Source organism: Hemiscyllium ocellatum, chromosome 11 (assembly GCF_020745735.1).
Source record: "Hemiscyllium ocellatum isolate sHemOce1 chromosome 11, sHemOce1.pat.X.cur, whole genome shotgun sequence".
Classification (NCBI taxonomy): Eukaryota; Metazoa; Chordata; class Chondrichthyes; order Orectolobiformes; family Hemiscylliidae; genus Hemiscyllium; species Hemiscyllium ocellatum.
This window is the reverse complement of record NC_083411.1, coordinates 64103178-64129971: the sequence shown is the minus strand read 5'-3', so window position 1 is coordinate 64129971 and position 26794 is coordinate 64103178. Positions and strand designations below refer to the sequence as shown.

The window sequence follows — 26794 nt, the reverse complement described above, 5'->3', positions numbered from 1 at the left end:
CGGGTCGGTGTGGATTTGTTGGGCCGAAGGGCCTATTTCCACTCTGTAAGTAATCTAATCTAATGTTATTTGGTCAATACGACATCTCAAACAGGAAGAATGGCAGAATCATCCCATTTGGGCAAAGGACAAAAATGACTGCGGCCTGTTAAAGATGACCCACTTTTACTGGAGTTCTCCCAGCATGTACTAAACAATACTCCATTAGTTTTGTCTCCATTGCTGATGTTTTACCTGTAATCAAATGATTAGAGCAACAAGGTATACCAGTAGAAGTCCATAGTTCATCTGGTTAAAAAGACAGACTGAACTTCACATCTGACAGTAGATTACCGGAAAGTGACCCAATGCATTGACCAAAAAGCACCCTTGGTTGCAGATCCCTGTGCCATTTTTAATTCTCTTTCACCCAAATACAAATATTTTTCAGTGATAGGCATGACCAACGGAGAGGTAGAATACCTGGGACAAAACATTTCAGCAGGCAAACATGAAATAAGGCAGGACTGGACAGCCGTTACTTGAACAGCCAAATAACCCACTACTATTCGGGAATTCAGATCTTTTCTAGGTCATTGTAATTTCAAGTGAAACTGGATTGGTAGTTGCGCACATCTAGCTCCGCCACTGAATGATCTCCTGAAAGAAAAGAGTGAATCCAAGCAGACTGACCCCAAAGTAGCATTCTGCCTTCCAAAAATTAAAATCTGCTGTGTGCTCAGCCTCAGCTTTGGGTATCCCAAATAACAGGAGACCTTTTCACTCTTCATGTCCATGAAAAGGACAGTTATATGAAAGCTGTACTGCCCCAGGAAAACAGTGACAGACATTGGCCCATTAGCTACTATTGTGTTATGCTCGGTTGGACCCAGTGGCGCTGGGATGGGGTAGCCGTTTGAGAGCTACGAAAAGTACCTCCAAGGTGCTAATAGCCACAGCATCCTGTATTGAATCAGAAACTGATTGTGAAGTGCCCTCACACAGTCCTTGCCATGTTGTCTATGAATCAGGCCTCCCACCCTCTTGGAAGCTCCCAACCTCCACCTTGTTGCCGCCAGTTCAGTCCAATTTTGCTCCCAACCCCGCAGAACCAATTGGTGGGGGGACGGGGGGTTGGGGGGAGAGTTGGGAGGGTGGGGAGGAGGAGGAGGGGAAGAGACTGATTAGGTCAAAGGCGAACATGATTGTGCGGAAATTCTGCAGCAGCTTGGGTGGCTAAGGAACCCTTGCAGAATCCAGATTGAGTTATCTTCATAGACATATCTTTGTTTGTTGAGAATGGTACTCAGAACGCCAGCTGGGCTGTTACTAGCCTGCATGAAGTCATAGCCCAAGGAGGTCTGTCAGCGAGCACTTCAGCACAGCAAAGTGCTCTTAGCTGCAGGAACCCCAATTAGAATTGGGGGTGAAGCTCATAATCTCCGAAATGCCGTACAATTACCACAAGAAGTCTGCATTTTAAACTGTAAAGTCCATAATAAAGAAAATCCCATGGAATTCTCACTGTTTTTGAAGCTGCTAGAAAGGCAGCCTCTGAAGGTAATGGCTGACAAGAGACAGTAATAACTAAATTGCAGACTTTAGTCGCAAGTGACAAGATTTAAAGACAATGAAGGGACAGTGTTCATGGGAAGAAAAGTGGGCATGGATTGAAGTAGGACTGAAATTGTGTGGTTAATGGTGTTTGAAGGCAGAGAGACCAATAAACCGGTAACACCACGAATACTAGGAGCTGGAGGCCAAAGTCTCGGCTCGCTCAGGCCGCTGGACAGGACTGCTCTGAGTGCTATCTTACAGGAGCCGAGTGCTGGTCATAAACCTTTTTGGAAGGCCATGCTGTGGTACCGACTGGTCACTTTGGTCCCTCCTCCTGGCTTTGTCGCTGACATCCAGAGAACGTTGGTCGACTTCTTCTGGGACAAAAAGATGCACTGGGTCGCTGCGCAGGTTCTGAGTCTCCCTATTGAGGAGGGCAGTCAGTCGCTGGTGTGCGTCCGCACCCAGGTCGCGACCTTCCTCCTTCAGACCTTGCAGCGATACCTTTACGTCGAGCCTCCTCCTAGGTGGTGCGCCCTGGCGATGTATTTTTTCCGCCAGGTGCGTAACCTCAACTACGACACGCAGCTCCTGTTCGTCGACCGTGACGGTTTGGAGGTCGCCCTCAAGGTGCTGCCTGTCTTTTACCAGGACCTGATCACTGTCTGGAACATGGTCGAATCGCGCCGCGCCTACCCTCCAGCAGGAGTAGCGGCTGTCGTCAGGGAGCAGTTGCTCAGGAATCCGCACCTCCGTGCTCGCGGGTTCGAGTGGCTGTCGGAGGGGAGGGCCGTGGCGGCGAGGGTGACCAGGGTCGGGGACGTGCTGGGTGCCGGGGGCCTGGGCTGGACGTTGCCGCAAACATAGCGAGCAGGGCAGCGGTAGATGTCCGGTACGTGGCCACCGCCATCCGAAGCCTTAAAACGGCGGTGCTCGGACCCGACGTAGTGCACCAGTTGGAGGATGCTCAGGTGTGCGGTGGGATCCCGTCCGCGCTCACCCCAGCCCGGACGGAATTTCGCATTGCCCCCAAGGTCCCGTACTTCCCGCGGGAGCCTGTGCCCCACAACCTGAGCCACCTCCGGAATTTTAATTTTGTTTCTTTTCAGGGGGTGAAAGGCGGGCCTTGTATCGACTGCTGCTGCACACCGTCCACCTCTTCTCCCTCATCCACCGTCCGGACATGCCCTGGCGTGCCCATTTGCCACCGGACGGTGGGGATCCCCAGTGGAGGGCCCTCTACGCGGGAGTCCTCCCCCTTTCTCTCGGGGATCTGGGGTGGAGGGTGCTGCATGCAGCAATCCCCTGCAACCGCAGTTTGCGGTGGTTCATGGACTCCCAGCCCAACTGTTTGTTCTGTGGCGCTGTGGAGTCCGTGGACCATGTGTATATTGGGTGTGGGCGTTTGAACTCCCTTTTTGATTTTCTGAAAAACCTCCTCCTCTGCTTTTGGTTGCACTTCAGTCCCACGCTCCTGATCTTCGGACACCCGGTGCGGAGGAGGGAGGGCAGGTCTGAAGACCTCCTCGTGGGTCTGCTCCTGGGCCTGGCCAAACTGGCCATAAACAGGTCCAGGCAACGGGCCGTGGAGGGGGTCGTTAGGGCCGACTGCCTGCCCCTCTTCCGCGGTTACGTTAGGGCCCGGGTGTCCTTGAAGAAGGAGCACGCGGTGTCCACCAACACCCTGGAGTTGTTCAGGGAGAGGTGGGCGCCGCAGGGAGTGGGGTGCATCATTTCCCCCTCCAACTCTATTTTGATTTAGTCCCTGCCCTCCCCTTCACTGTTTGATCACACAGCATTGCCCTTTGATGTGAAGGGCACTGCTTGTCACAGGCCATTCGGGTGTTTCCTTTCTTCCTGGTGGTGGAAATTAAATAAAGATTTGTGCACCTTGTGTCTCTTACTGCACACACACACCATGGGTGCAGGGGAAAAAATAAGCACTACCGCAGTTAGGCGGTAGTGTGGGGGTTAAAAAAAACAAAAAAAGTAAAAAATAAAAACATCACCGAATACTAATGACATTTCTGGCACAGAAAATTATTTGTGGGGACATTTGTTTCCATTACAGATGATGGCAAGGCTCCAAAAGAGTTAGTGAGGAACAGGATTCAAGTAACATACGCTATTTGTGGCAAATCGTTGCGCAACATGCAAAAATAATCCTGGACCAACCACAGTGATTGCACAATTGAGACCTCTGGCACCTGCTGGGCTCTTCCAACATCTTCTTCGATATCCCGACCAAAATGTCAAGGATATTTCGAGGTTTGAGTCACTCTTAACAAATTGTCAAGCTGGGTGGAAGCATCTCCCACTCGGCAAGCCACGTCCAATCATACCACTACAGCCCTCTGTAAGGAATACATTCCCCGATGGGGACTCCCAAGTTGTATAGATTTGGACCAAGAGACTCAATTTGTAGATGCATTGTGCCAGGAAGTGTAGAGACTGCTGAGTATTAAGTGGGAATTGCATTGGCCTAATCACCCTCAGTCACTGCGACAGGTGGAACACACAAATCGGATTCTGAACCAACACTCGGCTAACTATCATCAGGAAGGATTGCCTTGGCCTCAAGCTCTGCCTCTGGTATGATGTAGCATTTGAGCTATCCCTAATTAAACCACAGGTATGAGCCCTTCTGAGGTGATAACTGGTAGACTCATGTCTTTACCTGGTACAATTGATCTTAGAACAGCAGATTGTCAACTATTGAGTGATTCATTGTTAAAGTATTTCAGGATCTAACCGATTCTGTTCATTTTGCTTCCCAACAGGTGTCAGCAGCTTGAGGAGATTCCCCTAAAGGTGTTCACGACATCATTCCCGGCAAGTGGGTCTACGTTAAGAAAATACACAAAGAACCGTTGGGTGCCAAGTGGGAAGGTCGGTATCAAGTTCTTCTCCTATCACCTTCAGCCATGAATATGCAGGGCAGGAAGACTTGGATTCATGCATCACATGTCAAAAGGGCTAACACCCCTGCCCCATTGTGACAAAGTTTTTATTTTTGGAACTCGTAATTGTTTTGATCTCTTGGGTCACATGAACATGCACTGTCAGGCACAAGTTGTATGCGAATACTTTTTTGTGCATGTCTTATGTTTATCCTGGACATACGAATGTCTCCAGCTGCTGGGTTTGCTCTCATATTCCCATACATTCAAAGGACGGTATCCCCTTAGACCCATGCCTTTTAATGTATCTGCAGTGGCTGAATGGGTCACTCTCCAGAACGAATCCCACATGGCTGCCACATCTTCCACAGAGAAAGGGATATATTGGGTGGAAATTAATGGCACCAGAGGTATGTGGGAATCGACAGGGTACAGTTTTTCGGCATTTGAATGCTGGTATCAACCTCAATTTAATACCGTCCGTATCACCATCACTAATACATCAATGGTGGGAAAACCGTTATGTTCTATTTGTCACACTTGATTTAAGCCGAAGGGTTGGTTTGCAGGTCAGAGTAATTGTACCTAATATTTTAATGGCACATCTGATGCTTGTCTTCCATCTAAACTTAATTTTATTATCTCACATCAGCAGAAACTTTTGACCACACCTGGCTCCCGAACTATATAACTCAGTTTATCCTGTGCAATGGTACTTCTTTTTGTTTGCGGACATAAGGCTTACACGTGGTTACCTCTGTCATGATCTGGTTTCTGTTTATTTAGCTTTTTTAGTCCCTTTTATGTGTCATACTCTACCTTTCATCCCTTATCCTCCATAAACGTTGCAACTCTAAGATAGACAAGTTCTTTGACCTTTGGTATTGGCCATATGCTGCATATAAATCCTTTTCTGAGATTCAATTACTCTATTCCATATTGGAACAAGTAGTTCATGACACCTCCCAAGCCCTTGATAAGAGTAATGTAGAAATGGTTGCTATTCGAACAAGAACATTACAAAATTACAAAATGGCCCTGGATTGGCTACTATCTGAGAAAGGACGGACCTGTGCCCACGTAGGAAAAGAGTGTTGTACCTACATTCTGGCCAATTCTGAAGAGATCATAAATTCAGCTGCTCATATTCACAAGGAGGTCGACAAACTTAGACAACTCCTTTCAAGTACCATATAGAATTGGGCTACAACTGGTCAGGATCACTTGAAACATCTATCCTCCAGGAGATTAACATCTTTCTTGTTGTTATTCTTGCTTTATATGTATGTATCAAATGTTGTTTTACTCGTGCCCTTAACCCTCCTAAGTTACGACATCTTGAAGCTTCTGATCAGAAGAAGCGAATACTGACTGCTGCATATGGGTAATGATTCATAATGTACAATGTGATTGGAATCAAAAGGGCCAAACGCAGGCAAGTGGAACTAGTTTAGTTTGGGAAACATAGTTATCATGGATGAGTTGGATCAAAGGGTCTGTTTCCGTGCTCTATAACTTTATGAGAATTTTAAATTCACTCAGTTGCTCACTATAGCAGTACAGTTGACAAACAAAATATCGAGTACCCTGTAAAGGAAACATCTGGCAATCACAGTCAGAACAAGTTGTGTTGATGAGTAAATTTTGGTCATGCTTAACTTAGCAGATAATCGCAGGACATAGAGAAACATTTTGTGATTGGACATGTAAGATGTGATTGGTTAGAAGTACTCAGAGTAAGTGGAGGCTGAGGATTGGGTAAAGGGAGAGCATAGAATGAAGAAATAATGTATAAGAATGTGAGCAAAACACAGACAGATGTGCTTTGCATCACCTTGCTATGTACCATTAACGCCATACTTCTGCAATAAAGACTTCACGAAGGCATTGTGCAGTTCCCTGTCTGGTTATTCCTATTATCAGGGAAACAAGTACCCAACACTGCCAAAAGCTGGGAGTCATAGAATCGTAGCATCCATACAGTATGGAAACAGGCCCTTTGGCCCAACAAGTCCACATCGAATCTCCAAAGAGTAACCCAACCAGACCCATTCCCCTACCCATTTATCCTATATTTACCCCTGACTCATGCACCTAGCCTATACATCCCTGAACACTATGGGCAATTTAGCATGGCCAATTCATCTAGCTTGCTTGGATTGTTGCAGGAAACCAGAGCACCCAGAGGAAACCTGCACAGACACGGGGAAAATGTGCAAACTCCTCAGAGACAGTCAGCCGAGGCTGGAATCAAACCTGAGTTCCTGGTGAGTGAGGCAACAGTGCTAACCACTGAACCACCATGGTGCCCACATCTCCATATTTCATCACAATGGTTTGTGAGGTTTCCATGTGATTAATAGAATCTGGAATTGAATGATGCCATAAAACAACCATCAGTTATTGCAGACACCTACCTGCTTCACCAGAGTCATTGTCAAACAATATTTCTCATGATTGCCAGTTCTGGCCTACGTGTGACTGCACAGCATTGCGATTAACAGTTAACTATCTTTTGTTAGTTAACAGGTCCTCCTGGGTCAACAGGTCACTCATTATCAGGGTAATCCAGAATGGGCAACAAATGTGAAGATGCTAACATCTTGTGAAATGATTTTAAAAACGAGAGTAACCTCGCTGAGCTTGGAGCAGATGCATCTAGATACAGGTTGTTTTGCTGTAATGCAGCCGTTGCGTTCTTCTGCAACTCCGCACTACAGAAAATCGTGCTATTGAAATTGTTACAGAGAATTGTGTTGTAGATTGCTACAGAAAATCTGCTCAAGAGAAACTTCGCATTATCCAAACATCACCCATAATTAATTAATCACATTGTAGCCAAACCGCAATGACAAAACGCACATTATAGCAGGAACACCGAGAGTCATTGAGTCATAGAGATGTCCAGCATAGAAACAGAACCTGCGGTCCAACTCGTCCATGCCAACCAGATATCCTAATCCAATCTAGTCCCACTTGCAAGCGCCCGAACCTCCAAACACTTCCTATTCATACACCCATCCAAATACCTTTTAAATGTTGTACCAGCCTCCATCACTTCCTCTGGTAGCTCATTCCATACATGTACCACCCTCTGTGTGAAAAAGTTGCCCCTTAGGTCTCTTTTATATCTTTCCCCTCTCACCCTAAACCTATGCCCTCTAGTTCTGGACTCCCACACCCCAGGGAAAAGACTTTGTCTATTTATCTTATCCATGCCCCTCATAATTTTGTAAATCTCTAAAAGGTCACCCCTCAGCCTCTGATGCTCCAGGGAAAACAGCCCCAGCCTGTTCAGCCTCTCCCTATAGCTCAAATCCTCCAAACCTGGCAACATCCTTGTAAATCTTTTGTGAACCCTTTCAAGTTTCACAACATCTTTCCGATATGAAGGAGACCAGAATTGCATGCAATATTCCAACAGTGGCCTAATCAATGTCCTGTGCAGCAGCAACATGAGCTCCCAACTCCTGTACTCAATACTCGGATCAATAAAGGAAGGCATACCAAATGTCTTCTTCACTATCCTATCGACCTGTGACTCCACTTTCAAGGAGCTATGAACCTGCACTCCAAGATCTCTTTGTTCAGCAACACTCCCTAGGACCTTACCATTAAGTGTATAAGTCCTGCTAAGATTTGGTCTCCCAAAATGCAGCACCTCGCATTTATCTGAATTAAATTCCATCTGCCACTTCTCAGCCCATTGGCCCATCTGGTCAAGATCCTGTTGTAATCTGAGGTAACCTTCTTCTTTGTCCACTACACCTCCAATTTTGGTGTCATCTGCAAACTTACTAACTAGACCTCTTATGCTTGCATCCAAATCATTTATGTAAATGACAATAAGTAGAGGACCCAGCACCGATCATTGTGGCACTCCACTGGTCACAGGCCTCCAGACTGAAAAACAACCCTCCACCACCACCCTCTGTCTTCTACCTTTGAAACAGTTCCATATCCAAATGGCTAGTTCTCCCTGTATTCCATGAGATCTGACCTTGCTAACCAGTCTCCCATGGGGAACTTTGTCGAACGCCTTACTGAAGTTCATATAGATCACATCTACCATTCTGCCCTCATCAATCCTCTTTGTTACTTCTTCAAACAACTCAATCAAGTTTGTGAGACATGATTTCCCACGCATAAAACCATGCTGACTATCCCTAATTAGTCCTTGCCTTTCCAAATACATGTATATCCTGTGCCTCAGGATTCTCTCCAACAACTTGCCCACCACCAACTTCAGGCTCACTGGCCGCCTTGCTGATCTTTGAGGGGCCCTACTCTCTCCCTTGTTACCCTTTTGTCCTTAATGTATTTGTAAAAACCCTTTGGATTCTCCTGAATTCTATTTGCCAAAGCTATTTCATGTCCCCTTTTTACCCTCCTGCTTTCCCTTTTAAGTATACTCCTACTGCCTTTATACTCTTCTTAGGATTCACTCGATCTATCCTGTCTATACCTTACATATGCTTCCTTCTTTTTCTTAACCAAACCCGCAATTTCGTTAGTAATCCAGCATTCCCTATACCACCAGCCTTTCCTTTCACCCTAACAGGAATATACTTTCTCTGGATTCTCATTATCTCATTTCTGAAGGCTTCCCATTTTCCAGCCGTCCCTTTACCTGCGAACATCTACCCCCAATCAGCTTTTGAAAGTTCTTGCCTAATACTGTCAAAATTGGCCTTTTTCCAATTTAAAAATTCAACTTTTAGATCTGATCTATCCTTTTCCATCACAGTTTTAAATCTAATAGAATTATGGTCGCTGGCCCCAAAGTGCTCCCCCACTGACACCTCAGTCACCTGCCCTGCCTTATTTCCCAAGAGTAGATCAAGTTTTGCACCTTCCCTAGTAGGTACATCCACATACTGAATCAGAAAATTTTCTTGTAATGCGCTTAACAAATTCCTCTCCATCTAAACCCTTAACACTATGGCAGTCCCAGTCCACGTTTGGAAAGTTAAGATCCCCGGCCATAGCCACCCTATTATTTTTGCAGAAAACTGAGATCTCCTTGCAAGTTTGTTTCTCAATTTCTCTCTGACTATTAGGAGGTCTATAATACAATCCCAATAAGGTAATCATCTCTTTCTTATTTCTCAGTTCCACCTAAATAACTTCCCTGGATATATTTCCAGGAATATCCTCCCTTATCACAAATGCCACTCCCCCTCCTCTCTCGCCTCCCTTTCTATCCTTCCTGTAGCATTTGTATCCTGGAACATTAAGCTGCCAGTCCTGCTCATCCCTGAGCCATGTTTCTGTAATTGCTGGGATGTTCCAGACGCACATTCCTAATCATGCCCTGAGTTCAGCTGTCTTCCCTGTCAGGCCCCTTGCATTGAAATAAATGCGTTTAATTTATTAGTCCTATCTTGTCCCTGCCTGCCCTGTTTGACTCGCTTCTATTCTCAACTGTACCATCTCAGATCGATCTCTTTCCTTACTATCTCCCTGGGTCCCACCCCCCTAACCCCCACCTTACTAGTTTTAATCCTCCCGAGCAGCTCTAGCAAATTTCCCTGCCAGTATATTAGTCCCCTTCCAATTAGGTGCAATCCGTCCTTCTTGTACAGGTCACTTCTACCCCAAAGGAGATTCTAATGATCCAAAAAAATGTGAATCCTTCTCCCATACACTGGCTCCTCAGCCATGCATTCATCTACTCTATCCTCCTATTCCTGCTCTCACTAGCTCATAGCACTGGGAGTAATGCAGATATTACTACTCTTGAGGACCTCCTTTTTAAATTCCTGCCTAATTCTCTGTAATCTCCCTTCAGAATCTCAACCTTTCCCCTTCCTATGTCATTGGTTCCAATATGGACAATGACCTCTTGCTGGTACCCCTCCTCCTTGAGAACATTTTGCACCCTCTCTGAGACATCCTTGATCCTGGCACCAGGGAAGCAACACACTATTCTGATTTTTTGCTGCTGGCCACAAAAATACCTGTCTATACCTCAGACTAGGGAATTCTCTAACACAATTGGTCTCTTGGAGTACAATAGGTGAGTGGGGGAGGTGTTGAAGGTGATAGGTCAGGGAGGAGGGTCGAGTGGATAGATGGAAAAGAAGATAGGCTGGTAGGACAAGTCATGGGGACAGTGCTGAGCTGGAAATTTGGAACTGGGGTGAGGTGGGGGAAGGAGAAATGAGGAAACTGTTGAAGTCCACATTAATGCCCTGGGGTTGAAGTGTTCCGAGGCGGAAGATGAGGCATTCTTCCTCCAAGCATCGGGTGGTGAGGGAGCAGCGGTGAAGGAGGCCCAGGACGTCCATGTCCTTGGCAGAGTGGGAGGGGGAGATGAAATGTTGGGTCACAGGGCAGTGGGGTTGATTGGTGCAGGTGTCCCAGAGATATTCCCTGAAGTGCTCTGCAAGGAGGCGTCCAGTCTTCCCAATATAGAGAGGACCGCATCGGGACCAATGGATACAATAAATGATATTGGTGGATGTGCAGGTAAAACTTTGATGGATGTGGAAGGCTCCTTTAGGGCCTTGGATGGAGGTGAGGGAGGAGGTGTGGGCACAGGTTTTGCAATTCCTGCAGTGGCAGGGGAAGGTGCCAGCATGGGAGGGTGGGTTGTAGGGGGGCGTGGACCTGACCAGGTAGTCACGGAGGAAATGGTCTTTGTGGAAGGCGGAAAGGGGTGGGGAGAGAAATATATCCCTGGTGGTGGGGTCCGTTTGGAGGTGGCGGAAATGTCATTGGATGATTTGGTTTATGCAAAGGTTGGTAGGGTGGAAGGTGAACACCAGAGGGGTTCTGTCCTTGTTACAGTTGGAGGGGTGGGGTCTGAGGGCAGAGGTGAGGGATGTAGACGAGATGCGTTGGAGGGCATCATTAACCACGTGGGAAGGGAAATTGGAAGGAGGCCATCTGGTGTGTTCTGTGGTGGAACTGGTCCTCATGGGAGCAGATATGGCAGAGGCGGAGGAATTGGAAATACAGGCTGGCATTTTTGCAGGAGGTAGGGTGGGAAGAGGTGTAATCCAGGTAGCTGTGGAAGTCGGTAGGTTTGTAAAAAATGTCAGTGTCAAGTCGGTCGTCATTAATGGAGATGGAGAGGTCCAGGAAGGGGAGGGAGGTGTCAGAGATGGTCCAGGTAAATTTAAGGTCAGGGTGGAATGTTTTGGTGAAGTTGATGAATTGCTCAACCTCCTTGCGGGAGCACGAGGTGGTGCCAATGCAGCCATCAATGTAGCGGAGGAGGAGGTGGGGAGTGGTGCTGGTGTAATTACGGAAGATGGACTGTTCTACGTAGCCAACAAAGAGACAGGCATAGCTGGGGCCCATTCGGGTGCCCATGGCTACCCCTTTGGTCTGGAGGAAGTGGGAGGATTCGAAGGAGAAATTGTTAAGTGTCAGGACCAGTTTGGCCAAACGAATGAGAGTGTCGATGGAAGGGTACTGTTGGGAACATCGGTAGAGGAAGAAACGGAGGGCTTGGAGGCCCTGGTCATGATGCCCCAGCTGACTGTGAGGGAACTGAATGGGATTTTTAATTTTCCCAACAGCAAATCCCCTGTGTCTGGTTCACTCTGACAAAGTCCTTTGAAATCTCAAGACTTCAAAATATTGGCGCTGCATTCAGCCTCAATCTGAATGGTCACTCAATAGTCAATCTTTGAATCTTTCTGATAATTGTATGGCAGGCAGGGATAGTAGGAGAGATTCCTGGTCAATTGGAAACATTGAGGTAGTGCAGAGTAACAGCCACCCCACGGTGAAAGCTGCAGACGCTGATTCATGCCATGGCCTCTCTCTATATTGTGTGACCTCCTCATTTCAAAGCATTGGTGAGAAATATGTGATGCAAAATAGATATATTCTGACATTGAGTATTCTGAAACAAACCTGAAATTCTATTATTTTTAGTGTGGAGATTGCATCAGAAATAGTCAGGAAATGTGGACATCACCCAGACCTGAGCAACTAGATCTTGCCCTTTTGGACACATCTTGTCATTCTCACCAGTCATTTACTTGGTGAAAGGCTGAACAGTTCTTAATCACAGTCCTGGAATTTTGGAAAGATAGAACATCTTCGGGCAAGATTTGCTCCTTAAGGTTTACATCCAGCTCCTGAGCAAGCGAAGAAAGTATTCATGGCTGTCTGAAGATGGACCAGAGGGAGTTGGCTTTATCTGAATTCTCACAGAATGAACAGGAAACACACTCTCCAATAGATACAGTGAGTATTTTAGCAAAACATGAAATTACACTCATGTAAAATCCTGAGAAGTGCTGATTCTTTGGGGATTTTAGCTTTTGTGAACTGCAGTCACCCGTCTTGTTTCCAAACTACTAAGTGATTGCTGTTAACTGGGGAATGAAGAAATGTTTTTACAGTGGGGAAGAGTTGAACTAAGTGCTTAAGTTTAGATTGAAAAAATCTACTTTCTAATTTAGTCAATTCCTTTCTTTGCCCCAAGAGTGCTGCCAATCCAGCAGTGAACAGAAATGATGAAAATGTGAAGAGAGGTAACTGGTCCTCGAAGACTGACTACTTGCTCTCGATGATTGGCTGTGCTGTGGGTCTAGGCAATGTCTGGAGATTCCCTTACCTGGCTTACAAAAATGGAGGAGGTACTGTCTGGAATTTGAATTAAGGGGATAGAAATGCAGAGGGAGCATTTCAATGATCTTTAAGGACTGTTGGCTTGGATATTGCTCTTGTCAGTGCTTCCCATCGTAACAATTGATGTGGAGGTGCCGGTGTTTGACTGGAGTAGGCAAAGTCAGAATGCAACAACTCCAGGTTATGATCCAACAGGTTTAACCTTCACCTGATGAAGCAGCAGAACCCCAGAAGCTTCTGATTTCAAATAAACCTGCTGGACTATAGCCTGGTCTTGTGTGTTTTCTGACATCCTAACAATAGTGCAGGGGTTAGAAATGTTACAGTCTGGACATGGCACAGTTAAATACTAAAGTGCAAAGTGGTGGTTGAAATTAATTCAAGTGACTTTTGAGCAAATCAGATTGTCTCATTACAGGTTGTAGTTTGAATCTGTGGCCCATTTCTCATCAGGAGTAAAAAGCATTGTACTTTTATACCTTTAAATACTTTATATTGCTAAATTCCTATAACTGAAATAATTCTAAAAACACAACAGAATGTCATTAAGACCAAGATTGTACCCAGCATTTTCAATAAACAGTAGATTAATAAAACTCATGTAGCCCCTTTTTCATTTGTCTAGTTCAAGTCAGAGTAGACCACATTTTCAGTTTAAATAGGCATAGGTTGATTCATTACAAGTTTTATGGAAGATTCCTTTGGAGTTAAGATAATAAAGTCCTTGTCAGCAATATCGACAGATGTTAAGATTAAAACAAGGATAGAAAACACAAAAGAATAAAGTTTCAATCAGTCTTTGTAGCATGCTAGTGGAATCAATTCCTTGAGTTCCTTACTGTTGAAATGAAGAAAGCATCACATGAAGTTAGATCCAGCAGCTGTGATGGCTACGATATCGAATGATTGGTGTTTACTTGTCCAGATAAACATTGTTTGACATCAGATATTGAGAGACAGAGAAGATTGCTGGCATCTGACACTTACAGCTAAGATGTATAGAGGTTTGCTTTTCAGTTCTGACTTCTCAGTGGTTCAAATTGCTTCCAACCCTGCTTCTAGACACTGGACCTTTTATTTATTGGCATGTAATGAAAAGGCAGCAGATGGATGTTTCAGGGTAAAACAATCTCTGTTTATTGTTGTACAGAAGAAGTAACACAACAATACAGGAAACAGGTAAATCAACAACACACAAAAAGGTAACTTAATCCAAGACAAGATAACACAACAAATCACTATTATTTAAAATGCAGTATTATTTAAAATACACTATTATTTAATACCATAATACACTCATTCCATCCACCTCACACTACTGACTAAGTTACTACTCTGGGGTCTTGGGATTATGCTCACCACTTTGAATGAAGTTTTGAAATTGGCCTGGTACAGTTGCTCTGGCTTGCTGTACTCTGAATGTGGTAGGGGACTTCTAGATAGGCAACTGCTCAGTCTGCGTTGAGTCCACTGATGCCGGGTTAGGCACGTGAGTACTTGGATCTACCTGTTGAGTACTTGGGGTTTTTTTTATTTCTGCTGGTTTGTTGAGTTCAGTTTTCGCCTCAGTTGGGCCTGAGGACTTACAGAGATGGTCAGAATAGTTGATGCTTCACATTTTGACGGTCTTAGTTCCTTTTAGCATGATCAGCCTTGATGGTCATTGAGGTCTGCTGTCGGTCTTACAAAACACATTCTCCATATTCCTGTTTTTTGGTTCAGCTGCTCTGGCGATGTGAGATCAGGGCCTGCAGTTATACCAGTTGTGGGGCTTCCAAATCGTCAGGCTAATCTCGAGGTCTTGTCGAGGTTTTCTTTTTGGCCTTGACTGGCTTGATTAGATTTCCAAATTTTACACAAGATTTTAACGGTTTTGATTGCTGTTGGATGTGGGGTGGTTGTTATAGTAACCCTCTTGGCTCCACACTGTCTCCATGAGTCGGATCTTCTATGGGCTGGGTGGCCAGAGGTATGAAAGCTGTCTTGGGGCTGGATTTGTTTGGTTTTGGGTTAATTGTCTCAGGTGCAATGTTTCCCACGAGATAGTCATTTCTTTGTAGTTGCCTCCGGAATACCCAGTCTCTGTTCACAGTTCGATCCCAACACCTGCTTCTCGTTTTTACTCCTCTGCCAGCACAAAACTTGTTTTTGTCAGTTTTTGAAGGTCTTGAGCTCTGTGCATATATTTCCAACACTGGGAATTTCTATGAAATTTATTGATGACACTATTACCAGTTGATTTCTTCAGAAACTATATTGTGTTATGCATCAGCATTCAGCAAAAGCCTTCCTCAAACATTGGCTTCTTCTGCTGATAAATAAAGCAAACATTTTTATTAACCAGCACCTCTTGGAACAGGAGTGTGCAATTGATCAAATATTCCAGATAATCAAGAGGTACACATAACCGTAGTAAACACTGAACAAGAGAGACCTCAATATCCCTCAAAGCATCTCGATAAAAAACCTCCTAAAACCAATGTAAAAACACACAGTAAGTAAACGAAAAGTACTGCAGAGAGTATTCACGTCACTATTAGACTTTACTTACAGCAGAAATACACGGACATCATGATGGATTGCAATATTGAACACGTAATTTTGGTCAGTTTATCAGGAATACCCATTGATAAGGTGCTAGCTAAAACAAAGTTGTTGTACCTACTTTACAATCTCACAGTGAGTCATCGATGAACTTCATTATCTCCTGGATTACAGTTATTACTTATCTTCATTTCGATCTTAGTTTGCCTCCAATAATGTATGTATGCAGCAATGCTTAAATATTATCCACCATAACATAAGAGACTGAGTCTGGATATCATGCTATCAGAGAAACCAGCAGGTGGCACAGTGGTTAGCACTGCTGTCTCACAGCACCAGAGATCTGGGTTCAATTCCCACCTCAGGCGACTGACTGTGTGGAGTTTGCATGTTCTCCTCGTGTCTGCGTGGGTTTCCCCGTAGTGTTAGGCAAAGGGGTATGGGTCGGTGTGGACTTGTTGCCCGAAGGGCCTGTTTCCACACTGTAAGTAATCTAATAATGATATAAAGTCAAGGATTTTACACAGGCCAGTCATTATTTGGTGTCGACGATGAGTCACCATGAATATTCCTTGGAATCTCCATTCTTGCACACTCTGAAGGTATTGCCCAGGAAACTGGATTTTCCACTAGACAATTCTCCGATTCTTGGAACACTCCAAAAGTCTCTATTTACATCGGAAATTTAATAAAATAATTAATCAGGAAAGTTAGATTATTAAATCTAACACCCCTGCCATGTGCAGACCAGCTCCAAACCCCCACATCCATCAGATCTGAGTTGACATCTACCTAGCAACTCCTTGCATCAGTCAAATGTGACCCAACCCAACCCAACATTAACATAGAGTCATAGAGTCCTACAGCATGGAGACAAGCCCTTTGGTCCAAATTGGTCCATGCCTACCAAACTGTCCATCCATGCTAACCCCATTTCGCTGCACTTAGCCATTTCCTTCTAAACTTTTCCTATCTATGTACTTGTCTGAATACCTTTTGATGTTGTTAATGTAATCAACCTTCTGCTGGCAGCTCATTCCAGATGCATTCCACCCTCTGCGTCAAAACGTCCCCCTCAGGGTCCCTTTTATTCTTTCCCCTCTAACCTTAAACCTATCCATGCCTATCATGATATTATACATTTCTATAACAAACTTCCTCAATCTCTTAAGCTCTAAAGAAAAAAGTCTTAGGTTGTTCAACCTTTCCCTATAACTCAGACCATTGCATCCTGGCACCATCCCTGTAAATTTCTTCTGAACTCTTCCCAGTTTAACAACATCCTTCCTCTAGCAAGGAGACCAAAACTGAGCATAACACTCCAAATGTGGCCTCACCAACAACCTGTACAAGTGCAACATAACTTCCCAGCATTTATACTCAGTGCCCTGACTGATGAAAGACAGTATGCCAAAAGCCTTCTTCCCTGTCCTGTCTGTCTGTGACTCCACATCCTCGACAGAACTGACCGCTGGCCTCTACTGTCAATCTGACCTCCTGCCCAGCTGACATCCTATCTAGCTAGTGAACAGTCAGGAGGGAGTTGCCCTGGGAGTCTGCAAAATTGACGCCAGACCCTTGAAGTCTCATGGCTTCAGGTTAAAAAGGGGGCAAAAAGGTCCTGCTGATTATCACATACCATCCTCCCTCAGCTGATGAATCAGTACTCCTCAATGCTGAACAAACTTGGAGGAAGCATTGAGGGTGGCAAGGGCACAACATGTCCTTTAGGTGGGGGATTTCAACATTGACCATCAAGACTGGCTCAGCAGTAGCACTACTGATCAAGGTGGTTATGTCCTAAAGAACTTCACTGCTACACTGGGTCTGTGGTAGGTGGTGAGGAAACCAACAGGAGTGAAAAACATACTTGACTTCATCCTCGCCAATCGACTGAGGATTGAGTTGTAGAAATAGCGGAGGCGCTGAATGTGATCTTTCAAACATCACTGGAGTCGGGAAAGTTCCAGATGATTGGAAAATTGCTATTGTAACCCCTTGTTCAAGAAAGGATCAAGACAGAAGATGGAAAATTATAGGCCGATGAGCCTACCCTTGGTTGTAGGTAAAATTCTAGAATCCATCGTTAAGGACGGAATTTCTAAATTCTTGGAAGTGCAGGGTCAGATTAGAACAAGTCAGCATGGATTTAGTAAGGAAGGTCATGCCTGACAAACCTGTTAGAATTCTTTGAAGAGGTAACAAGTAGGTTAGACCAGGGAAACCCAGTGGATGTCATCTATGTACACTTCCAAAATGCCTTTGATAAGGTGCCTCACAGGAGGCTGCAGAGTAAGGTGAGGGCCCCTGGTGTTCAAGGTAAGCTACTGGCATAAGTTGGGGATTGGCTGTCTGACAGAAGGCAGAGAGTTGGGATAAAAGGTTCTTTTTCACAGCTGGTGACAAGCGGGGTCCTGCAGGGTTCAGTGTTGGGGCCACAGCTGTTCATTTTATATATTAATGATCTGGATGAAGGGACAGGGAGAATTCTGGTGAAGTTCGCTGATGATACGAAGTTAGGTGGACAGGCAGGTAGTACTGAGGAGGTGGGGAGGCTGCAGAAGGATCTAGACAGTTTGGGAGAGTGGTCCAGGGAATAGCTGATGAAATTCAATGCTGCTACACTGGGTTTGTGGTAGGTGATGAGGGAACCAATAGGAGGGAAAAACTTACTTGACTTCATCGTCACCAATCTGCTGGCTGTATTGGTATGAGTGACACTGCACAGTCCTTGTGGAGATGAAGTTCCACCTTCACATTCAGAATACCATCCATCCTGTTGTATTGCACTATCACTGAGCTAAATGGGACAGACTTCAAGCAGATTTAGCAACTAAGACTTCAGGCGCTGTGGGCCATCATCAGCAACAGAAGCATACTTCAGCACAATCTGCAAACTCATGGCCCAGCATCTCTCCCACTCAAGCATTACCATCAAGCCGGGGATCAGCCTGGTTCAATGGACAGTGAAGTTGGGGAGTCAGGAACAGCACTAGACATACCTAAACATGAGGTGTCAAGCTAGTGAAGCTACTAAACATGCCAAACACAATAAGCAGCATGTGATAGAGCTAAGCAACCAATCAGTCTGAACCAGACTCTGCTGTCCTGCCACATCCAATCATGAATGGTGATAGACATTTAAACAACTCACTGGATGAAGAGGCTCCACAAATGTCCCCATCCTCAATGATGAAAGAGCCCAACACATCAGTGCAAAAGGTAAGGCTGAAGTGCTGAGTGGATGATCCATCTCAATGTTCTCTACTTGTCCCCAACATTACAGATGCCAGCCTTCAACCAATTTGATTCACTCCATGAGATAACAAAATACAGTTCAATGCACTGGATACTGCAAAACCTATGGGCCTTGACATCATTCTGGCAATAGTACTGAACGTCTGTGCTCCAGAACTTGCTGCACCCCTAGCCAAGCTCTTCGAGTTTAGTTACAACATCAGCATCCACTCATCATTGTGAAAATTGCTCAGATATGCTCTGCATACATAAAAAAGCTGGACAAATCCAACCCGGCCCATTACACCCCATCAGTCTGATGATCAGTGAAGTGATGGAAGGTGTCGTCAACAATGCTATCCAGCAGCACCTGCTCAGCAATAACCTGCTTGGTGATGCCCAGTTTGGATTCCGCCAGGACCACTCAGCTCCTGACCTCATTACAGCCTTGGTTCTAACATGGACAAAAGAGCTGAATTCCAGAGAGGAGGTGATAGTGACAGCCCTGGGCAAAAACAATGGCTGCAGATACTGGAAACCAGATTCTGGAGTAGAGTGGTGCTGGAAAAGCACAGCAGTTCAGGCAGCATCCGCGAAGCAGTAAAATCGACGTTTCGGGCAAACGCCCTTCATCAGGAATACAGCTGTCTGCCTGATGAAGGGCTTTTGCCCAAACGTCGATTTTACTGCTCCTCGGATGCTGCCTGAACTGCTGTGCTTTTCCAGCACCACTCTACTCCAGATAGTGACAGCGGTGGACATCAAGGCCACAGTTGACTGAGTGTGATATCCAGGAGCCCTAGCAAAACTGGAATCAATGAGTGTCAAGGATCAAACACTTCTCTGGCCCCCAGGAAAGTGCATGGTTGCAAATCCTCAACACCATTCACAATTGCTTAGATACTGAAGCAGCCCATTTCAAATGCAGATTTGGGATAACAAGTGGCAAGCACATTCATGTCACACAATTGGCAGAAATGACCCCCTCCAACAAGAGAGAGTCCAGCCATTATTTTGTGAAATTCATTATCATGACCATTACTGAATCTCCCATTGTCAACAGCCTGGGGTTACCATTGACCAGAAACTGAACTAGACTCATACTCTGGTTACAAGAGCAAGTCAGAGTTTAGGAATATTGCAGCAAGTAACTCACCCCTAACTCCACAAAGCCTGTACATCATCTCCCAGGCACAAGTGCCAAACACTGATATTATAATGTAAAGGTTGAATTTATCATCAATCAGTGATTCTTTAAGATTGTCTACTGCTATCTATGATTGATAAATAAATTAATAGATAAGGAGATAATGTATTCCAACCCCAGATGAACAACTGGCAAATATCAACATATAACTTTATTCCCTTTCTAACTCCTCACGCTCACAGTCATACACAGATAGAACATAGAACAGTACGGGCTCTTCAGCCCTCTATGTTGCGCGGACCTTTTATCCTATTCTAAGATCAAACTAACCTACATACCCTACATTTTACTATCATCCAAATACCAAGTGATGTAAGACTGACTGGTCTGTAATTCCCAGGGTTATCCATTTCCCTTTTTTGAACAAGGGAATGACATTTGCCACCCTCCAATCATCTGGTACTACTCCAGTAGCCAGTGAGCATGTGAAGATCATTACTTCTGTTGTAATGTCCTGTACCTTTAAGAAAGAGTGAATGCTGTTCTGCACTGAGAGCTTACAAGCACCTGTCATATGATTTAACTAGCAGTCTCAGAGTGTACTGGAAAATTGAAAATATATAACATTTGGCTGTGAAATGGAAACCTGAATTGTTTGCTGTTTTGGCAACAAATCCAATTTAAACAAACAGTTTAAATTATGCCTCAGGATACTAAAACCCAATCCAGTTTGAATTTATTGTTTTACCAACATCAAACTGATGATCCAATGTTGGGGGAATATAAAAAGGCAGCCATTTTCAAAATCAGATAGAGCAACTGCAATCGAGAGAGAGAGAGACCCAAGACATTGAAATACTCTGTATCAAAGGTACCTTTCATACGAAACATCTTAACAGTAAAAAGAAAGAAGATGATCCAGTGAGGTCTTCAGCCGGAAGAAGAAAGACACCAAAGATGACAGCCACTGAAAGGTTTTGAAATTGATTTGATGTAATTTTAATAAATGTTTTATTGGAACAGTATATTATAGCATTGGAGGCAGGTATTAAGCAGTTAAGAGAAAAGGGGCCTTAGTGTTGTGAATATTTGTTGCTTGATGTTCCCTTTTAGAGTTAAAGAATGAATTGATGTTATTTTCTTGAAATATTGGAAATATGAGGTGAGGTGAGCTTCTCTGGGTGTTTGGTTTAATGAAGAGAGAGGTTCACCTCTGTGTCATAACACTTTAGGCACAGCAATCTCTTCCCTCGCTTCCTGCAGCAAACTTAGGTATATCCCGTCTGGTTCAGGCGACTTATCTATCCTCATGCTTTTCAAAATTTGCAGCATATCCTCCTTCTTAACATCAACCTGTTTGAGCATATCAGTCTGTTTCACGCTGTCCTCACAAACAATAAGGTCCCTCTCCCTAGTGAATACTCATACAACATATTCATTAACGACCTCCCCAAATGCCAACTCCAGGCACAAGTTCCCATCACTATCCCTGATTGGCCCTACCCGCACTTGCTGTAAGTTCTCCGTAAACAACCTCAACATTTCTGTTGTACATTTCCCTGAGAATATCTACTCCCAATTTATGATTCACGGTTCCTGCCTAATAGCATTGTAATTTCCCCCTTCCCCAACTAAATGCTTTCTCATACCATCTGCTCCTATCCCTCTCCATGACTATAGTAAAGGTCAGGGAGTTGTGATCACTATAACAGAAATGTTCTCCCACCAAGAGATCTGTCACCTGGCTTGGTTTATTACCAAGCACCAAATCCAAATGGCCTCCCCTTTGGTTGGCCTAGCTAAATATTTAATCAGGAATCCTTCTTGGACACACCTGACAAAATCTGCTGCATCCAAACTATTTGCGCTAAGGAGGTTCCAGTCAATATTAGGGAAGTTGAAGTCACCCGACACAAGCCTGTTACGTATGCACCTTGTCAAAATCTGCCTCACAATCGGCTCCTCCATGCCTTTGTTGCTATTGGGTATCTATAGAAAACTCCCAATAAAGTGACTGCTCCTTTCCTGTTTCTGACTTCCACTTATAATGACTCAGTGGACAAACCATCCCCGACAATCTCCCTTTCTACAACTATTATACTGTCCCTTATTAGCAATGCCACCCACCCATCTATTTTACCTCCATCTCTGTTCCTATTGGAACATTTAAATCCCGGAACATTCAGCAACCATTCCTGCCCCTGTGATATCAAAGCCTCCGTAATAGCCACAACATTGTAGCTTCAAGAAACTCCATGCTCCATTGTAGCTCCATGCTCTAAGTTCATCACCCTTATTCTTGACACTTCTTGCATTAAAATAGACCCATCACACTGACTGCAGCTTTGCCCTATCAACTGCCTATCCTTCCTCACAGTCTCTCTGCATGCTGTATCTGCCTGTTCACCAGCATCCACATCCTTTGATCCATAGTTCCAGTTCCCATCCCTCTGCCAAACTAGTTTAAACCCTCCCGAAGATCTCTAGCAAACCTCCTGCCCAGGATATTGATGCCCCTCAAGATCAGGTGCAACCCGTACAGGTCCCACCTTCCGCAGAAGATCCACATACCTGAAGCCCTCCCTCCTATACCAGCTCTGCAGCCACGTGTTTAGCTGCACACACTCTCCGTTCCTAGCTTCACTAGACAATGGCACCAATAGCAATCCTGGGATTACTACTCTGCTTTTACTAATTAACCTTACTCTTACTAATCTTTCAATGTTCCCTCAATACAGGAGTTGTCCCACTGGACTGAAGAATTGCAGACATTATTCCACTTTAGAACAGGGGCGAAAGAGGAAAATCAGGGATTTATAGATCAGTTAGCCTAACATCTGTGCTGGGGCACTGGTTGGTGTCTCTAATTAAGGATAAAATAACTGAGCACTTCAAATTTCTTCAGTTAATCAGGGACAGTAGGTCATGCCTGACAAACCTCATTTAATTTTTTGAAGCCATGACTAAGATAGTGGACAGGGGAATGTCTATGGTTGTTGTTTGTATGGACTTCAGATGGCATGTGATAAATTGCACATAAGAGCTTATTAACTAAGGTAGAGGCTGATGGAATTGAGGGCAAATTACTTATATAGTTCAGAAATTGGTTGAGTGGCAGGTGCCAGAAAATAAGGATAATGAGTAGGTCCTGAAATTTGCAGGATGTGACCAGTGGTGTCCCCGTAAGGATCTGTGTTAGGGTCTCAATTATTCATATTTTTTATTGACAACTAGGATAATAACATAGAAAATCATATATCCAAATATACTGATGACACAAAGTTAGGGGGCATTGTAGACAATGTAGTCAACAGCATAAAATTGCAGAGGGTTCTTGATAGACTCAGTAATTGGGCAAAAATGTAGCAGATGAAGTTCAATGTAAGCAAGTGTGTGGTTATCCATTTTGACCGATATAGTATCGACCTGGATACTTCCTAGATGGCATCAAGTTAAACACAATGGATGCCAAAAGAGACTTGGGGCTTCAGGTGCATGGACCTTTAAAGTACCACAAACAGGTACAGTAAATAATGAAGAAAGCTCATGGAATCTGGCTTTTACACCTCGAGGACATGAATACAAGGATGTAGACAGTATGCTGCAGATATACAAAACCCTGGTTCGACCACAATTGAAGTACTGTGGGAAGATCTGGGCACTACATCTAAGGGAGGATATATTGGCCTTGGAGGGAGTACAACATGGTTTTACAAGAATGATAACCTGGATTTTAGGGGTTTGGTTATGAGGAGAGATTCTAAAGATTAGGCCTGTTTCTCTGTTAGTATAAAGTTGTTGTTACCATCCACTTGAAACTGCAGAGTATGTTGGGAATTCACATCCATGGACCCTGTTTCACCTTTTTATTCTATTTTCCAGGTGTATTTCTTATTCCCTACTCAATCATGCTGGGTCTTGTTGGGATACCAATATTTTTCTTGGAATCTTCCTTTGGACAGTTTGCCAGCCTCGGGCCTGTGGAAATCTGTACCAATGTTACAAGGTTAGAGATTATTGAATAATTAAAACTCAGCAACAATTTCAATGCATTTTAATGTTTAATTCATATTAATAAACTAATTATAATTGAGTGATTAAATGAGAGTGTATCTGAGCCTTGCTGTCATTCTCTTTGAAAACTTTGTTATGTTACACCAAGATATGTCAGTGATTAACACTGATGTTAGTTTAGTTTCTTATTCATTAAATGCGCGTGATTGTGATTGTGTTCATTTCACCTGGATGGTTGACTCCAAATCTCATTGTTTTTTCAGAGTCAATTTTTCCTTGGATCATTTAAAGAATGATTAGATTAGATTCCCTACAGTGCAGAAACAGGCCCTTGGGCCCACCAAGTCCACACTGACCCTCTAAAGAGTAACCCAGATCCATTTCCCTCTGACTAACACAACAGACAATTTAGCATGGCCAACCCATCTTTGTTTTGTGGGAGGAAACCAGAGCACCTAGAGGAAACCCACACAGACACAGGGAGACTATGCAAACTCCACACAGACAGTCGTCCGAGGCCGGAATCAAACTCAGGTCCCTAGCGCTGTGAGGCTGCAGAGCGAGCCACTGAGCCACTGTGCTGCCCTTGTAAATTGTATCAAGTTGCTGTGGTGAGATTTGAACCCATGACCCTTGAGCATTAACCTGAGCTTCTTGACTACCAAGCCAGTGACTCCTCCACTACACCACCATCTCCAGGAAACTTGACTAGTAACATGCCCAACTATTGTAAACTAATAGCAAACTACTAGCTCAGAAATGTGTATGCTTGAGCAATGTAATGAATGAGTGTTGGGTTGCCCAATACCACAATATCATGCCCAGTTTCTGACATTGTGGGAGATAACAAAAGCAGTGCCCCATCAGGTAAAACACCCTGGTGGAGGCAAACTCACACCATAGCAACAGCAGTTACTATCTATTAAAGACATCATAGACGTACAGATTTAGAAAACAAATTGATGACCAGCATGACTTTGGAAGCAGACAGTTTGGAATAGGGAGAAGTTTGTTATCCTTAAACAGCATCAGTTTTTCAGAGTACAGACAATTGTACACATCTGTAGATGGAGCATTAAGCACGAGAACAATGGAACATATTTCTAATTTTCATTAGGATGCAAATTCTTTCAAGATAAAATGCATTTCTAAGATTTCCTTGGTAATAAAAACAAATTAAAATGCTAAAGAACGCCCTTGAGCTATGACAAAGGCCAGTGCATTACAGAAAACTTGAATCCTAGAAAGCTCGGTTGATGGAAGTTAATACATAATGACAATTACAAACGTCTTTGTTCTTAAGGAAAGAGCAGTATAATTTGGAGAGACAAAAATATCAGAGACACACAGCAAAAGCTGGTGTTTTTGTAAAGGCCAACTCATGGATAGCAACAAAACTGGTATGGATTTGGCATCCAGCAACACCTTCACTGATTTTACTGTTCCAAAACTTCATGCAGTTCTATTTTGCAGATCAAGGTCTAGGTGAGGCCATGAAAAGAACTCTTAAAAATCTTGTCAGAACTCAGGGAGGTACAGTGGCCTTACATTGCCAGGGATCCGGGTTTGAATTGACCCTCAGGCAACTGTCTATGTGGAGTTTACACATTCTGCCCATTTCAGATGGGTCCCACCAGGTGCTTGGGTTTCCTCTCACGGTCCAAAGATATGCATGTTTGGTGGATTGGCTGTGCTAAATTGCTGATAGCGTCCAGGGATGTGTAGGTTAGGTGGATTAGCGAGGGGAAATGGAGGGTTGCAGGGATAGGGTAGGAGATTGGTTCTGGGTGGGATGCTGTTCAGAGGTCCATGCCGACTCGATGAGCTGAATGGCCTGCTTCCACTCCGTAGGGATTTTATGACTTGACAAGGAGGAGCTTCACATTATTAACATGCACAGTTTTTCTGGGTGGATCAGAAAAGTCTGGATATGATTTGGAAAGATCTTGAAGAGCAGATCAAGATAAGAATTCACTTCAGGATGAACAGACTCCACATCATTTCAAATAGACAAGAATCCTCAAGAGACTATTCACCAGTTTGTTGGAGGATGCCAAAGCAAAGGGCATGAGTGTGATTTTACTGAAGAGGAACGGCCAGAGAATATTAATGAGTTAATTATCACATTCACATGAATTAAAGTCAGTTGGAAGAAACATTTGTGCAATAAGAAGGGCCACAGTCTTGACCTATTACTTGAGGATAGACAGATCTATGAAGATGTCGTGGCAGGCCAGCAACAATTACATGCTTTAGGTGCTACCAATACTATTGCAATGGTCAGTAAAGCACAGAAACCCAACAAAAGCTCCAGTAGCAGTGGTTTGTTGCACTTCTCCAAAGTCCATGCTCTATTTTTTGATATCTGTAGCATCAAGGGACATGGCTATGTGCAGGAAATCTGTTTCCAAAAGCCAAGTCAGGCCCTTACAATAAACCACAAGCGACCAACATGACAGTATAGAGTAATAACAAATCATCAGCAACAAGGAAACTGTTACCAAGGTGCACCAAGGCAACCACATTGATGAGGTTCAGAGTCAACCAAATGAAAGGCAAATTTTAGAAAATGAGCAGGCTTTACATGATGTTAATCTCACACTCTGTGTTGGGAGTAGAAAGCAATCAGGAGCTCTTTAATATCATGTGTCCTGAGAAGGCAGTGTGATACAAGATAAAAGCTAAAATCAACACCGGAGTTAGTGTTACCATGTAACCACTATATGGCCTCAATGACATGCACCTGAGCAAGTAATGTTCCATGGTACAGGCTATGAGAAACCATCTCTCAGTGGAGACAGCAGATCAACAATTGTATGTATTG

At 44.1% G+C, this 26794-nt stretch overlaps 1 protein-coding gene across 1 annotated transcript in view; it reads left to right on the top strand.

Moving 5' to 3' along the window:
• LOC132820040 (sodium- and chloride-dependent neutral and basic amino acid transporter B(0+)-like) overlaps positions 1–26794 on the top strand; it is a 169232-nt gene that overhangs the window by 67889 nt on the left and 74549 nt on the right. The window contains exon 6 of the mRNA XM_060831960.1: positions 1126–1133. Within this exon, the coding sequence (XP_060687943.1) occupies positions 1126–1133 (8 nt within the window). The remainder of the gene's footprint in view (positions 1–1125; positions 1134–26794) is intronic.